Here is a 16980-nt window from a genome sequence, read left to right on the forward strand (position 1 = left end):
TGAGTTACTAATTAGCAATGCGCAAATTCAATCTTTATTGTTACAATCCCAAAGCAACTCTTCGCATGTTTGTTTTACATCAATAATGATAGAATTCGGGTTACCTGCAACGATTAGAAGAAATTTTGTAACAAGTCTGACCAATGAAAATGCCCCAACCATCTTCCCCTCTCTTCTCTCTCTCCTCAAAAGGCATGCAAAAATCAGGGGAAATGGCCAGGTGTAAGAGGGTTAATGAAATGTATTGAGATATTTTATTATTTTAAAAATTACTATTTTGACCGAGTGCCATAGTGCTCGCTTACCCAACCCCATTGCTCTCTTAGAGAATCTTCCAAATTCTCCTAGAATCTTCACCTGAGACCCAGTGCTTTGGCAGAGCCACCCAGAGCCGTTCGGAGCCCCAACACATTCTTATAACATATTTTTTTGATCCAAAAACCCGAGCCTCAACGTTGGAGCATTACCAACCTAGTTGCCACAACGTTCATAGAGAAAATTAAAAAAATAAGAATTTGGCTATTACACTATAGTCCTCTAAAACCTTCGCTCGATTGCTATCTCTCAACCACTATCATTGAACTCAATCTCCCAACCAACATCTTTGATTATGATTTTTAAACTACTATCATGTCATCTTCTATAAGGTTGATATATATTATTTCTATGAAAATTGATGCTCATGACTTCATCCTCAACAACATGGACACATGTCTATCACTTATGAGACTAACTTCCAATGTCAATATCAAGGTTTATACCAGACTTCTCCTTCTCAAGCCTTCTCTTTTCAATGAAGAACGACCAAACATATGGCAAAATGATATCTAAAAGACTACACCAATGTCTCCAAGCTCTTACAACGTCGACAAAATCATCAGTAATTTTCAATTTATGTAACAGAAGTCGATACGCAGAGACAAGTTTACAAAACATACCAGAAATAATTTAATAAAGCTAAAGATGACAGCAATGACAGGAAACTTAAAGAAGTGCTTTCGTAAATCGATTTAAGATCAAAAGATATAGTAAATAATACTGTATCAAAAAAGAAAAAAAAAAAAAACTTATTACCGAGAATGAAGCTACTGTCAACGTGGATAAATAGTTTAGAGATGACCAGCTTCAAAAGTAGAAAAGATCGATTACTGGAGTACACAAGAAGCTCTGTCATCTCCCATTTCATACAAGCTGCAAGCCTAAACTATCAATTAGATCAAAATTTACTTAGAAGAATTATTAATACTAAAACTTTAAAGTCGTCTTAGAATTTATGAATAAACGTTAAACAATAGTGGAATTCATTCGGGAAATCTCAATTTTGATGAGAGAGCCCAGTTCAATTTTCAGCCCTTCCTGATGTTCTACTGTGAAATGGAAGTCTGAAACCTGCTTCTGATTCAGAAAAGAATAGAACAAGAGTAGCAGGTCGACAATGAAAGAACATTTGGGTAGAACTACCGCCTGCTTTAATCAGCTACTCGCCCTTATGTTTCTTTGAGGTTCTCTCAGCAGCTGAAGGTCTGCTACTGCACCGACCCACAAATTTGAGCACCTCATCAATCAGAATAACTGGGAAAGCAACTGCTAGAACTAGAAGCCATTCATTGAAGCTGAGGGGCACAATCCCAAAAACTTGGGCTAGAAAGGGTACATATAAGATCAAAAAGTGCAGAGCAAAGGACACTGACATGGCCACAAGAAGCCATGGATTGACCCATGGAGGCATCCTAACCAGGCTTCCGTCTTCCGATAGGGCGTTGAGTGAATTGAACATCTCGATAGCGACCAAGACGGAGAGAGAGAGAGTCATGGCTTTAACTTTGCCGGTCTGAAAATAATCGCAAGGATTGGAATCGAAAGAGAATATGCGATTTCCAGCGGTGAATGGGGTAACTTTGAAGCCCTCCCAGGAGGGGCAGTGGCCCCAGTCAGATAGTTGGGAATAGGTAACTAAGGTGTGCCCATCACCGCTCAAATCAATGCCTAAGAAGGATCCATGAGTGTACCATATAATGAAAACTCCGACAGTAGCAATCCCAACATAAAACCCAATAACCTGCAAGAGAGCAAATACTTTGATTTAATTGCTTGAGATTACTTGTGAACCAACAGAAAAATCTCCCGTGTGCTTGCTAAGAAAAATTATCAATACAATCATTTCAATGAAAGAGACTTGATTTAGGCTTCATTTGGGACGGGTTTATTACTGCTTTCTAAAGCAACTTTTTAGTATAAAATTTTATTGAATTAAAAATTTTTGTAATAAAAAGCTGCTTTATGAAGCATTAAGAAAGCCGCCCCAAACGAAGCCTTAATATGTTCTAGAAATTCCAACAAAACATGTTTTCGAGTCCTAGACAAGTGGCATTTTATAATAAAGAACTGTCAGTAAGCTAAATCATCATGTGTAGATTAGATAAGGCTCAAAATGAAAAATGTTTTTGGCCATATGTTAACAAAAGATTTCATAAATATTTCAAAATGTCTTGAGAAATAACTAGAAACTACATTAGCAGACATATATTGTTCAACACTCTGCTAAGTGAATAAGCCACATAACTAGGAAGAGAATTACCAGATAACGAAACAAGATCCAAGCACTGATCAACGAGTCGTCACTTTTCCTAGGTGGTTTCTTCATGATATCTTTATCTGGAGGATTAAATCCCAAAGCAGTTGCTGGAGGACCATCTGTGACTAGGTTGACCCACAGAAGCTGAACTGGTATCAGCCCTTCAGGAATACCTAAGGCTGCCGTTAGAAAGATAGATGCAACTTCACCAATGTTGGAGGAGATCATGTACCTTCAAATAGAAACATCGAGGCAAATCAGAAAAAAAATCAGAATCCCTAAAACTGTAGCATAGTAGTATAGAGTAATGCATGTAACAAGAGAAAAATCCAAAATCAACACAAAGATGGCCTCAAAAAGAAAGTTCCACTCAAAGCGAGAAAAAATGAAGTGTTACAATGGTATATAACAGCTAAACAACACTTGAAAGTTAGGCAGTCATAAACGTACACGGCACAAAGCAGAGACAGAATTCTAATAGGGTTGTACGTCTTAAGACTATTGAAATAAAGCACTTCGAATGTTAGGCAGGGAAATATAATGCTTTACTACTTAGAATGCTTCTTGGAAAGCTTTCAAAGAAAAATTGCTAATCAATTATGAAAAACTAAAAATAGTTTTAAAAAAATGTGAAGAATGTACACTTCTATTTATTCATTTGTAATACCAATCAATAGCAATCAAAGCTCCAGCAATGATCATACTATAAATATCAGAAATTTGATGTTAGGGCAATTGTAAAAATACAATCGAAGTAAATATCATATGCCATGGATGAAATAATAAATTTATGAACTGGTGCAATGCAATTACTATTAAAATGGTTCATAACAATAAGCATAAGTGTGAAAGACATGTGGTTAACAAGTTCAAATGAAGGCTATCCAGGAAGAGGAAACCTTATGAAGGCCTTCATATTGTTGTATATAGATCTTCCCTCGCCAACTGCAGCAACTATGGTGCTGAAATTGTCATCAGCTAAAACCATATCAGAGGCTTCCTTAGCAACCTGGAGATACCGAACAATAAATTACACATAATTAGGAAAATGTTGTCTTAACCAAGTACTAAACTTAATGCGTCCACATCATAAAACAGATGAAATCTTCTTCATGGTTTTTTATTACCAACCTCTACAGATGATAGTTACTAGCAATTTATGAAGCTTTGCACCTCATAAAAGTTATATATTTCTAGATAAGCAATATGATAGTTTATTTAAAAGTAATTAGGTTGTTTTATTTTCATTATGTTTTGATTTTTTTTTGCTGTAGTTTCTTTCGCAGAGAGTTCCTAGCAATGACTAGGATTTGTGGGAGAGACAATCTTCGAATTGTAGATCATATGTATCTTGCTTTCGTGTAGAAGAAATAATACAAAATCAGCCACTATCTTTGTAATCATGTAGTTTCTACTTGTTCTTTCGCTGATTTTACTTCCATGGTGCATCAATTTGATATTAGAGCACTTTTTTAGGACCAATGACGGCAAAAAAGATGGATGTGCAGGAAGGCTAAGTGGAGCAAATCAAATCCCAAGTGGTAGAGAAGTTCTCAACCATCGAAAGAAGGCTTTCATCCATGGAAGGAAGACTATCATCCATAGAGAACCGCTTTGAAAACATAGAAGATATGATGAAGAAAATGATTGAGATGCAATCGAAAGTTTCACCGACGATTCCAATGGCTGAACCAAAGAGAAAAGAAATTATGAAGGAGATGATGAGAAAGCTCATGGAGATGCGATCCAAAACCACACTGACGGTTCCAATTGCTAATCCTAATCAAGATTGACTGGGATTCCCTTGGCCGAATGTAAGGGAAAGGAGATCGGATAGAAGGGATTTGATGAGGAGAGTTTCTTGCATCAAGATCCACCTCCTAGGGTTTCGATAAAGGGTGGATTAGAGTTTTCAGAAGGGGGACAACAAGGAGGGAATTGTGTGGTGGAGGTGGTGTGATGGTCGACCATTATGGAAGGCATTTTGGGCAAGGGGAGTGGGCAACCGGAGATGGAGGGGATCAAGCTAAACAATGAGATCAGGTCATATAAGAACATATGGAAGAAAGATGGGAGTCCCACCCTTGATACACGGGGGAAATATGGAGGGATCATAATAGCTGCTACGCTGGAGGAGGAAGAAGCTGTTGGGGGCAGTGGCGATCCTAGGGTGAGGAATTTGAGGATGTCAATATTTAAAGCGGAGGATGCTATGTGTAGGTGTACGAGGTGAGATGTATTTCATGGTGAATGGGTTGAATGAGGAGGAGAAGCTTACAACTGCAGGGATATCAAGTCCAAAATTAAGCTATTAAGAATTGTTGGTAGACAAATTAATAGGGAACTAAGTATGGTTGTGTAAAGTATAAAGACATAAAGCTAGTCATAATTTAAAACTAAGTATCCAGTTGATGAGTGTAGCATGGCTATCAACTTCAAATTTGACCGCTGAAAATCAACTAAAAAATATGCTGAAATTTTCAGATCTCCAATTCCAAAACACTAGGAGTCAAATATTTGTTCGATTTGGTGATCCAAAAAAAATAAATTTGAAATAAGAACAAGTACCTCCGTCCCTGCAATACCCATAGCAATACCAATATCAGCCATTTTCAAAGCTGGAGCATCATTGACACCATCACCAGTCATTGCAACCACCTCTCCATCTTCTTTAAGCAATCTAACAATTTCCTGCTTGTCTTTTGGTTCCGCCCTAGAGACAAGAAGCCCACCTCTCTGTCTTAATGTATTCTTTTTATCAGGTAAATGCATGAATTCTTTTCCAGTAAAGCTTTTCGATTTGATGTCTTCATGTGGACCAAATACACCAATTTCTCGGCAAATTGCTTCTGCTGTTTCCTTGTTATCTCCAGTTATTACCATCACACGAATTCCAGCGGCTCTGCAATCTTCAATTGCTTTGTGTACTTCAGCACGGGGTGGGTCCTATAGCCATTTTAAAGTAGAGAAACAAAATGATAAAAAGTGGAAAATAACAGGAGGAAATAAGTGGATGATAGATAGGTATGCCAGTAAATGGAATATTAAAAAAAAGCATCTAAACTCACCCTAAGCCCAACTAATCCAGCAAAAACCAAATCACTCTCAATGGATGAATAATTAGATGGATCAAGTAGAAGCTTATGAGCAGGATGATCTTCACCATCATAGGTGCTGAATTCTGAAAGCTCTTCCTTGTATGCAAAACCGAGGCATCGCAAAGCAGTAGATGTCATTTCATGCAGGTATTCCAAAATTCGACGTTTGGTGCTCTCATCCAGCCTTACAATAGAGCCATCAAGCAATTGCACGGATACACTTCTCTCCAATAAATTCTCCACAGCCCCCTGTCAAAATGGTCTTTGATTATTAAACTTTATAGGACGTATCAGAATGGCTGAGTGATTTACTTATTCAAAGACAAAACAAAGTTATGATGATCAATCAAACAAGTTAGCAGCACCTGATTTACACTTGCAAAAATATCAATTAGTTAGTGATTAAAATTATGCAGGACACATCAAAGAACAATTGTTGGAGTGTTGAACTTCGGAAGAGAAAACATATGGGTCATGACATATCCAAATCAAAATAGCGTGCTCTTAAATTATATTATCTAGAAATAAATTAAATCGTCATTATAGCACATAGATAGAGCACATGATAAAGCTAAATGACATTCAAGCCAGGTAGATTGATATTGAACTTCTAACCCAACACTTGCAACTGTTTGCTACAAGAATTGGATACTATAACAAAATTGAAATGTACTGCTTTATTGTTGATGAAGCAAAGCGAACTCTTCAAGTGAAATTTTGAGGGGAAGGCAGGATTGGCATTTCCAGTTTTACGATTATCCTTATTTTTTATCGAGTTATAATGTATCACTATTTCTATGCATTTACACCCATGCTTATCCATCGATCCTACTAGTTCACATTGAGATTTTTTTTTTTCAGTGACTAGATATTTTTTTTGCAACTACTCAGGAAATTCAGATGATTATAATGATCAAATATTAAGGCTTGCATTAGAACAACATTTTTCCTACTAAAAATTTTGAATTCCCTCCTATTTTGCATGTGCTTGTTGAATGCAAGATTCTTTGAGTGCACTAAAACTTTTATGTTTGGTGATCTCTTACTTTATTCTATTTCTACCACAAAATTCATCATTGTTTTTTGAGTGCAATTGGGATTGACTTTAGTCAAATTTGTTACAACTAAATGCTTTTTGTGGTCAAAATATTCAACGACTTCGGGTTTAGATTATTTAAATTTCTTGATATATTTAATTTAGGTGATAATTATTGACATAAACTTTTCCGAATTTTTGGGTTTAAATCAAATGAGAACAAGTTCTCATTTTAATTAACAAATTATTAATATACAAATTTCTAATGTGATTTTCATTCATTGCACCATTTAATTATATTAGGAACTCTAGATCTGAAGACATCTTGCATATCCAAAATTTTTGCCTAAAAATCATTATCAAGTAACTAGGATAAATGATTTCCATCAGATTCATCACCTTAAATAAGTTCATGGGCCTCCCTTTGACAACACTCAATCAAATGAATCAAAAAGTCATTCACGCTTGCATTAGGCAATACAGTAAAATTTGACTTCTAGCCCTCAATTTTCCTTTAAAAAAAAAGAAATCATTGTATGGCAGGCATAAGAGAGAGCTATATGCTTTAATGGAATCAGCTAGTCATAATATCGGTACTGCGTGCTTGATATTTAGTATAGAGAACAAAGGCATAAACAGAACAGTATATAAGTTCTATCACCCAAACGTTACACTTCCAGCAGTCAAAGATAGCTTGTAATGACACGTGCAATAATTACCTTTCTAGGCAAAGATTAAACACATTACTTATGTGATAATTAGTAAAAATTCAGTCTGAACCTATGCCTTCCAAAACATCAGTTCAAATAGAAGGTGTAAATTGACAGAAAAATCTTGCAATAAAAGCTCATTAAGGATGTGAGAAAAGATGTCACCTTCACAAGTAAGGTATTTTTTCCAGTCTTTGATGTCACAATGACTCCCATGGACTTTCTAGTACGATCAAACTCAAGTGTTGCAACCCTAGGGGCAACATCATTCCACCATTGGCAACATCCTTCAATTACAAACAACAAAGAAACAGTAAAAATTCATATATAATTATATATTCAATGAATAAAGTAAAATAAAATAAGCGAACATACTCAATGTATCTGTGGAACCTATAGATGCAGCATCAGACGCAGCAGGAAGTCCCATTTTCTCAACTAAAACCTACATGAGTGAGAATATTCAGAAATTATGAATCTGCAAATATTTAGGCTATTTCAGCAAAAGAAGAAGCATACGAACAAGCAGAGCCAATAACATGAAAACAAATAATTTGTTTGGTGTTTCATTACCATACACAATTGACAAGAACGATGTTAAGGATGATTATTCAAACAAGCATTATCATAATATGCAACAATAGAAATAGCAGATCAAATAATAGTCCAAGATGCTTAAGAGCCTAACAGAATTATCAAAGCAGAGTATCCGCTTTGCTACAAAAAAGGGACTTCCTACATCGGATGAAACAATCCTTAAAGATTATCATAAAAATATCACAGATATCGTTAAAGATACCAACTCAGGCTAAGTACCTTTAAGGCTGCTTCAGTAGGCCCACCGGTAGCAACAAAATGTTGCCCAGAACGACTGATGCTGGCATCATTACAAACTGCAGCAATCTTTGCAATCATCTGCAGATTTTCATCCAACTTACCAGCTGGCCAATTATGTATCTTCCCATCATTAGGATCATATGTAGTTCCATCTACCTTAAAGCTTCTCAAATTATCAGTCCACCGCCCGATAGCCACAAGTTTTGCCGCTGACATTTGGTTCGTTGTCAGTGTGCCAGTTTTATCAGAACAAATCACAGTCGTGCACCCCAATGTCTCCACACTAGGAAGCTTCCTCACAAGCGCATTCTTTGCTGCCATTTTCCTTGTACCCAGTGCCAAACAAGTTGTAATCACTGCTGGTAGACCCTCAGGAATTGCAGCCACAGCTAAAGCTACTGCAATCTCAAAGTAATAGGTGCACTTCTCAAACGAAAACTTGAAATTTCTCGGCCAGCCATTGACATATTCCCAGGTCAAGAAATACTTTACATTAATGAGCCACACAAGCGCACAGATCACGCCAATTAAAGCGGTAAGGACCTCTCCAAACTCGTTCAATTTTTTCTTCAAGGGTGTATCTTCTTCACTTTGAGAAGCCTCGTGGATTTGGGAGTGGATTTTACCAATTTCCGTGTTCATACCAGTCTGCGTGACCAAACACACACAGCTCCCATTAACTACAGTGGTTCCAGCAAAGACCATGCACTCTTTGCTTTGTATATCAGTATCTTCCAAATCGATCTTGTGATTGGTCTTATTCACAGCTGCGCTCTCCCCAGTAAGAGACCCCTGTTCCATTCTAAGAGTTGAGCTTATCAAATACAACACTCTCATATCGGCAGGAACCTTATCCCCAACCCTCAGTTCAACTATATCACCTGGGACAAGCTCTTTAGCAGGCAAGCTAGGTATGAGCTTCCCGTCCCTTCTCACAGCAGCATGCTCGGACTGTATTTCCTTCAGCGCCTCAAGCGCCTTCTCAGCGTTATTCTCCTGCCAAACCCCTACTATTGCGTTGACGATTAGAATCAAGAAGATCACAAGCGGCTCCACAAATGCCGTGATCCCCATCTCGCCGCCCTCATCGCCATCATACCACGCGAGAACGAAGGAAACGACCGCGGCCACAAGAAGTATCCGAACAAGCGTGTCGTTGAACTGCTCGAGCACCAATTGCCAGATCGATGGCCCAGAGTGATTCTCGAGATCGTTCAAGCCGTATATCTCCAGCCGCCGTGAAACCTCAGCCGAGGTTAGTCCAACGTCTGCAGAAACTCCAAATTCGGCCTGACACTCAGCAACCGTCCTCGCCCACGCTGGAAAAGACGAGGAAGGCGGCGGATGAGGCATCGGACCGGCTCCACGCCCCCGATCCTGCCCGCCTTTCCCCATCAAGCCTAGATCGCTCGTGAGAAACAAGAAATCACACCGTTCCAGAGATAATACGGCGAAAAAAAATCCACCAGTACTATCTCTACGGATGCCCAACACAGCGTTCTGCCGTCTATCGATCGATCCAAGAATAAATACCAAAATAGGAAAGCGGAAACCCAAGCTGAAATGATTCAAATGCACGGGGAAAGTAAGGAACAAAAACTCGTCCGGATCTGAGCTTGGAGCGAGCACGAGCGCTTGGAGAAGGAGAGACGCAAGGGATTAGGGTTGCTTGTTAGAATTAGCTAGCGATGACAGGAGAAAATAAAGAGAGGTTCTGTTCGATCTATCACAACCGTTCCAGAGACCAAGATGGGTCGCACCTGTTTGGCCCGGTTCTTTGAGAAAAATTGTGGTGAAGACCTTTAAAGAACCGGAAGAGAGAGAGAGATGAGAGAGATGAGAGAGATGAGAGAGAAAAAAAGTGATCCCTTGTTTAGGGAGGTGCAGTGGCGGATGAGCAAGGAACCAACATTTACAGTATAATCCGCATCTTTCAAAATATTGTACTTTTCCTACAATTAGTTGATTTTCCAATAAAGTCAAATAAAAGAACGATTTTGCAATGTCGTTTTTCAACAGATTTTCTTAAAATTATGTGAAAAGGGATCCGTGAGGCGATGGTTGGAGAAAAATATTGATGTCTTTAAATTTAATATATAAATTTTAAACAAATTAAAATATTTTTATAATATTTTTATTATAAAAATATTTATCAAATATATTATTTGAACTTTTAAATATCATGAGCCCAATTTCAAATAAGTGCTCATGAAAAATATAAGAGAACAACCTAAAATGAATTTTAATAAAAAAATTGAGATGTGGTAAATAAATATTAGTATTAATTAAAATTTACTTGATCAACTTGAATATTGAGATATTATTTAAATTAAAAATATTTAAAATTAAATTTATGACCATCCAAACACTAATTTTAATGGGTTTACAGTTGAATTAAACATTTTGATCAAATAAAATCATTAATGTTCTAAGTGATCAGATGTGAGTCCAAATCAAACCCTTAAATGTATTTAGAAACTTTGGGACATCAATTAAAAGATAAATGATCTCCAATAGCGCATGTATATGGTCAAACCGAGTAGCAAAATGAGACAAATCCAATGAGCTCATTATGATTTAATTATAATATCATTAAAGAACTCAAATATTAGATAAATAATATAGTATCAACGGGATCAATGTGGGTTGTTTAATAGAATATTATGGATTTTTTTCAGATTTACTAGTATCTCTCGAAAAGGCTATAAAAATGGCTTCATTTTCTACGTGGGAAGAGGTTTCAAAGTTAAGAGAGATAAAACTCATTATTAAATTTTCGAACTATCATCGGCAACGATCAACAGATATTGCCACCATCAACCAACTTTCATCATCTGACTAATATTGTTTGACTACTTAAATCCAACATTATTATTGGACTGCAAATGTCTAATTATGAACACATGACTTTTGCAATCCCTAAAATGAGAATAAAAAAACTATTCTTATTTGAATAATAGTCTTTTCCAATTATGAAGAATAATGGATACTTGTATATATAACTATATAATATACTATTAAGATTGGGCCAAACCCTTTTTTTTCCTTCTTTGAATTTTTTGCATAAAATATTTTGGTCTCTTGTAAATTTTCTATGTAAATAGTAGATATTTATATAAAACTAAGATATTAAATATGCTGTTGTTGTAAATTTTCTAGACGTTCTAGTATAGCATCGTCTATAGAAATCACTTCCAACATATTATAAATATTTTTTTAATGGCTAACTTGAAACCCCTCAATCAAGAATAACACATCATCAGTAGTGAAAGGACTTTCATACCTCAATTTAGAGGATCATATTAATAGAATTGAAAATTTTAGATTAGGATCAATCTGTTTGTGAAATGGGTCGGGTTTGGGTTCAGCAAACCAACCTGTTTCAAAAATCAAGTTGGATTCGGGTTGACCCAAAAATCCGAAAATAACCCAGAATGACATCGAAACCCTTTGATCACATCTACCCGTGTCAAGTACCCGCGTTGCCCGTCGTCAAGTGCCCGTCGCATCGAGTTGCATCTCTTCGAGTGAATCATCAGTCACGTTGTCGTGGTGTGAGTGGCATCTCGTCTTCAGCGTTGCGTCTGTCATCCCTGGTGGCGTTGTCGAGCCGTTGTTGCTATCGTATTGTTGCGGTGTCCACGGGTTGGGTCAACCCGGTAACCCGCGTGGGTCGGGTGTGGGTTGAAATATCTGATTTGTTTGTAAAAACGAGTCGGGTTCAGATCGGGTCAATTTTGAGTTGGACCGGAATCGGACTCGTGGCCTGATTTTGATAGCCCTAATCTATATAGATTATTAAAAAAACGTAGATATTATTTGGCATTGACGCCGTGTTAAGTAAGAAGTCATGCTTTGAATAACGTATTAGAATATTAACAGTAGAATTTAATTAATTAACAAATTAAGTTGGTTCGAAGTTTCCTGGAAAAATCCTTTAGATTAGTTTATTGGTTAGTCATAAAAAAAGGAAAATTAATCAATCCGTAGAGTTGAGGCAGTTGATCTGTGTTCATATCGTAATTTTAATTTGATTTTATTAATGTTAGAAATGAACAGTTCATGACTTTATCTGGGGGAGTAAACGAGTCGAGTCGAGCCGAACTCTAGTCATCTCAAATTTGAGCTTGAGCTTGATTAATAAATGAAGTTCAAGCTCGAGCTTCATTTTACGAGTTTGTGCAGGCTAACAAGCCGGTTCCCTTATTTTGAAAACGCTAACTTCGGCAATAATAATATTTTATACTGAATTTTAATTTTTAATATCCAAAATTATTTTGATAGTTAAGTTATGAATAAGTTAATTAAATTTTAACAACTTAATTGTTTTTAAAATTCTTTTTGTTTTGCAATTAAAATATTTGTAAGATGGCTATCTGTATCACTGTATGATTAGTGAATGAATGGTGCATATATGAATATTTTAATAATTAGATAATGAAATTAACTATGGCATTTGTTATAAGAAAACGTTTTTTTTTAATTGTTAAAAAAATTATTTAAAACAAGTGTTTGGTCAACAAAATTGAAGATTTTCGGATAAAAAATAGGCTAAATAATTGTTGGAAGTTTTTTGTAAATGTCTAAAATTGGAGAAACTATTACGAGCGGAGTCCTGAAGTAGGTCTCTATCCTCCATATTTTAATTAAATGAAGACACATAGCTCTAGCATGATCCAACGGCCTGACTCGCTTGTACACACAGATCTGTATATACATACACTATGTATAAGTTATACACAGCACAAGAAGAATTTATACACACTTTAGGCTTGGTCGGGTCGTCGGGTCATGCTAGAAAAAAAATTTACCTGTCTTAATTTAATTTAGAATCTGAATATAGAGTTACGTTCGGATTTTGCAGGTAATAATTTCTCTTAAAATTATAAATTATTAATATTGTGAGTTGTAATATTAAATTAAATTGAATAAAAGGTGCATGAATAAGTAAATACAAAAATAAAATAATATATTATTGATTGAAGTGACAAGGGAAGGCGTACAGGCAGCAATGCTGCGTATATTTAAGATTTTGTGCGATGGCGAGTCAGCGCTCTATGTCATTATCTTGTCAATATTGAGACTTAGAATGATCCTCACTAATCATTGTTTTAGGAGTATGATTGATGTGCCCTCAAAAAAATTATTTGACATACAAAATTTTGGATGAAATATTTTATATTTAAATATTTTTTAAATTAAATTTTGAATGATATATATTCGATGATGTCTGTGAGTGATCCGATCCGACAATCTGAACAAAGGTTGATTAAGAAAATATAGGTTTGCAGTTCGGATTGATACGATTTTATTCGAGTTGATTTTGGGTTTGAAATGTTCGCCCAATTAATTTCTTAGCTAGGTTTGGTTTGGCCCAAAAATTTAAAATTAAGTCGAAACTCAAGTGATAATCATTCCGGTATGAAATAGACTGGCATTATTTGAAGCTATACAAGTAATATTGATAAAAAAAATTGCAACATACATGTAATAAATAGGTTGGATTCAGGCTATGAGGCTTCAAGTCAAATTCCTATAAGAGTATTTTTTTTTAATTAAAACCCTCACTATGGGGCCTACACATTAGTTAAAGTAAATATTACAAATCCTTAGTGAATCAACATCCCTCTAAAAATACATCATATGAAATAAAACCTACTAGCGGTCGATCCAATCTATTACAAGATAAACAATGAGAATGGGGCCTACATATTAGTTAAAGTAAATATTACAAATCCTTAGTGAATCAACATCCATCTAAAAATACATCATATGAAATAAAACCTACTAGCGGTCGATCCAATCTATTACAAGATAAACAATGAGAAAAAGCTAAATAAAAGAACATAAAAAATGAACAACAAAGGAGTAGAAAGGACAACAATAATCAAAGAAAGCCGAGGAACCCAAAAAGAGCAGCTACCCAATCAACGCAATCAGGCATACATCACTAGAACCACAATAGTAACAAACCTTCAAAAGGGAACCTACAAAAAAAGAACACCACAATAATGCAGAAGAAGATATAAGAAACATAACATAAAAAAGAGAATGAAATAAAAACCATAACAATAAACCGTCAACTCAACAACCCATCCAAACAAAAGTTAAGCACCAGCTCTACAATCAGTACCACAACAAGACCTCCCAACAAAACAACCCAAACCACAGTGAAACAGAAAACCCATAACCAAAGAGAACAAACCAAACCCAAGCCAAAATAAAAAGAAACAAAAAACTATGGGTTTTCCAGTCAAAGTATTTGACCTATTTGACAAACAAATCAGGTTTTGGTCAAGCATATCCGAGTCGCATCAATTTTGGGTCAACCCCAAACCTAACCCACTAAACCAAATTGACGCCCCTATCCAAAATTTACTTTTAGTATCCTTTAATTTGAAAAGACAAACCCAATAGAATAAAAAGTGTTCGACCTGAGTCCAAATAAGCCCACATCATGCATACTAAGTATGATTGAAAGTTTCAAGACATTAATTCAAGGACCAATGGATATGAATTCTAACATGATTATAGTCTAATCAAGTGGATTGACTAGACTAATTCAACAAGATATTCAATTATGAGATCATTAAGATAACTACATTTTGAATAATTAGTTCAATATAAGTAATTCGATGAAGTATTAAGAAAATTTGACTAAATTTTCAAAATTATGTTCCCAAAGTATTATAAATAAATCTCTATTCTACATAAAGGGGGATTAGGTATGAGATTGGAGAGAGCTTGAAGATCTTATGAACTTTAGAATGTTATCTAACATTTGGCGTTTGGGGCTCCTCTATATCACTACAAGCACCACCCAGTCATTCTAAATATTATTCAACAGTGGCGGAGCCAGAAAGTTTTAGTAGGGGGGCCAAAATAATTTTTTTTAATTTCTAACATTTTTTTTTCATTCCTTGCTTCGCTTTAACATTGAAGATTTTAAAATTTTGTTATTGCACTTTATTATCTTCTTAGAAAAAAATATTTATACATCTAAGTCAGAAATTGAACTTTGACTATTGAGCTATTTATCGACCCAGACCCGGCTTGACTCACACCTCTAGTGAAAACTATCAAGTTTTGTTTATGAAAATAAGTATTATGCAATTTTAACATCATTAAGGCGGTCTAATATCTCTATCTTCTGTTTGAATGCTCTTAGAATGCATTCATTCCTTATTATTTTTGAACAAGTTGACATACACTAAAATTTAAAAAGTCTTGACTTTTTACTGTTGGTCAACATGAAATAGAATCAGAAAGCAGAATAGATTGCAAAGATTAGCGAAGCATATTGTGAAATAATCTATTAGCTTGAAAGCCTCTGTATCAACGGCTATACATAACGCGAAATGTTCCCTCACCGTTAAAACATGTCGAGTAGAAAAAAGCGAAGAAATCAGGTTAGCAAAGAATAGGTATACAAGGAGTTCATGTGCACAGTCAACGACAACATGAATAGAGATCCGGTAAGGAAACCTGTTATTGAGAACGGAGGGAACAAAGAGGCAGTAAAAAGAACATACAGTAGAAAAACGTAGTAAACACAGTGAAATTATAGGAGTGAAATAAAGCGGCAAACAACCTTTAAGGTGAGAGCATGAGTGAAAGAAGAGTCATTATAGCACAGGCAGGACTAAATCTCGGCGTATGGAGCCTGCACTAAGGTTTGAAGCCGACGAAGTATCGAAGGAAGTGAAAATGCCAAAAAAAACAGCCTAATTCTAAAACCTGTATGGGAAATTTAAAGAAAATATTGCTTTACAAATAAAATAATTTTGGAATTACTTTCATCACTCACAATTAATTGAGGGGGGGGGGCGGGGGGGGGGGGGGGGGGGGGGGGGTTGGCCTAGGGCCCCTAGGGCCCCCCCCCCAAATCCGCCAAGTGATTGCTAATGTTGTGGGAAGTGAAATCATGCACATTAAACAAATTAAGAAATAGATAATGCAGTTGAAAATCAGAAACACCAAGCTTTTAACGTGGAACAATATCAAAATTGGGAAAAAAATATGGAAGTAGCCACCATACAAAGAAATTTCATCTATAAAAAAAAAATTTGAGATTAATAATATAGGATCTTATTGTTTATCACTCTTCATTACTTTTGTCTCCTTAGCAACATTCTCAACTTAGCTAACCAAAGATATAAGACAAACTATCAAAGATGCAACTCTTAATAAAAAAACTGAGAAAAAATTGTCCAGCCGGCCTCGCGAAGCACCATGTGACCCGTCAAAATGGAGCGCTTTGGATCTCAACATTTGTCTACCAGTACGTCTGTCTTGCAATCAACGACGCAAGGGTCTAGAGTTACGCAGCACTGGAGAGGTAGGATAGTTTGTAGTTTACTTCAGAGAGCAAATTTTAAACTGGGCTGCCGACAAAAATGACTCTAGAACTTTCAAATTTTAAACCTCTTTCTTCTCTTTTTATTCTATTTTTTACTATGTTGTCATCTTATATATTTCTCCTTTTTAGGTAAAAATGAAATGAAAAGAAATGCCATTTATAATAGTTAGGGTCAAACAGATAGACTACGCATTTGTATCACTGAGATCGTACAGTCTCGATCCCACGCTAAAAGACCTACTACATAGTGCCTACACACCAACCCTACTCGATATGCTGCCGACACTATATATATGCATCGTATACTATAAGATAACTTGATTTAGTGAAGCTAATTTCTCTTCAATGAGAGATCTCCTCATATA

The 16980-nt window shown here is 35.9% G+C and overlaps 1 protein-coding gene across 1 annotated transcript; it reads right to left on the minus strand.

Moving 5' to 3' along the window:
* Window positions 1-984: 984 nt before the first annotated feature.
* LOC110109592 (calcium-transporting ATPase 4, endoplasmic reticulum-type) lies at window positions 985-10061 on the minus strand. Its single transcript, XM_020840739.2, has 8 exons — window positions 8236-10061; window positions 7795-7864; window positions 7585-7706; window positions 5644-5922; window positions 5144-5521; window positions 3475-3584; window positions 2579-2807; window positions 985-2059 (listed from the first exon to the last, which is right to left on the minus strand). Exons 1-8 carry the CDS (start codon window positions 9649-9651, stop codon window positions 1478-1480), a joined length of 3186 nt encoding a protein of 1061 aa, XP_020696398.1. The 5' UTR covers window positions 9652-10061; the 3' UTR covers window positions 985-1477.
* Between the last annotated feature and the right edge of the window lie 6919 nt (window positions 10062-16980).

The sequence above is a fragment of the Dendrobium catenatum genome, unplaced genomic scaffold (genome assembly GCF_001605985.2).
Source record: "Dendrobium catenatum unplaced genomic scaffold, ASM160598v2 fragScaff_scaffold_716, whole genome shotgun sequence".
Classification (NCBI taxonomy): domain Eukaryota; kingdom Viridiplantae; phylum Streptophyta; class Magnoliopsida; order Asparagales; family Orchidaceae; genus Dendrobium; species Dendrobium catenatum.

What these genes read in the sequence shown, in the direction of transcription:
- LOC110109592 (XM_020840739.2), bottom strand. Translation starts at nt 9,651, where the DNA reads ATGGGGAAAGGCGGGCAGGATCGGGGGCGTGGAGCCGGTCCGATGCCT. An exon ending in AATATGAAGGCCTTCATAAG is followed by an intron (nt 2,808 to 3,474) that starts GTTTCCTCTTCC and finishes TTCTATTTGAAG; the next exon opens with GTACATGATCTCCTCCAACA. An exon ending in GGATCTTGTTTCGTTATCTG is followed by an intron (nt 2,060 to 2,578) that starts GTAATTCTCTTC and finishes GCTCTCTTGCAG; the next exon opens with GTTATTGGGTTTTATGTTGG.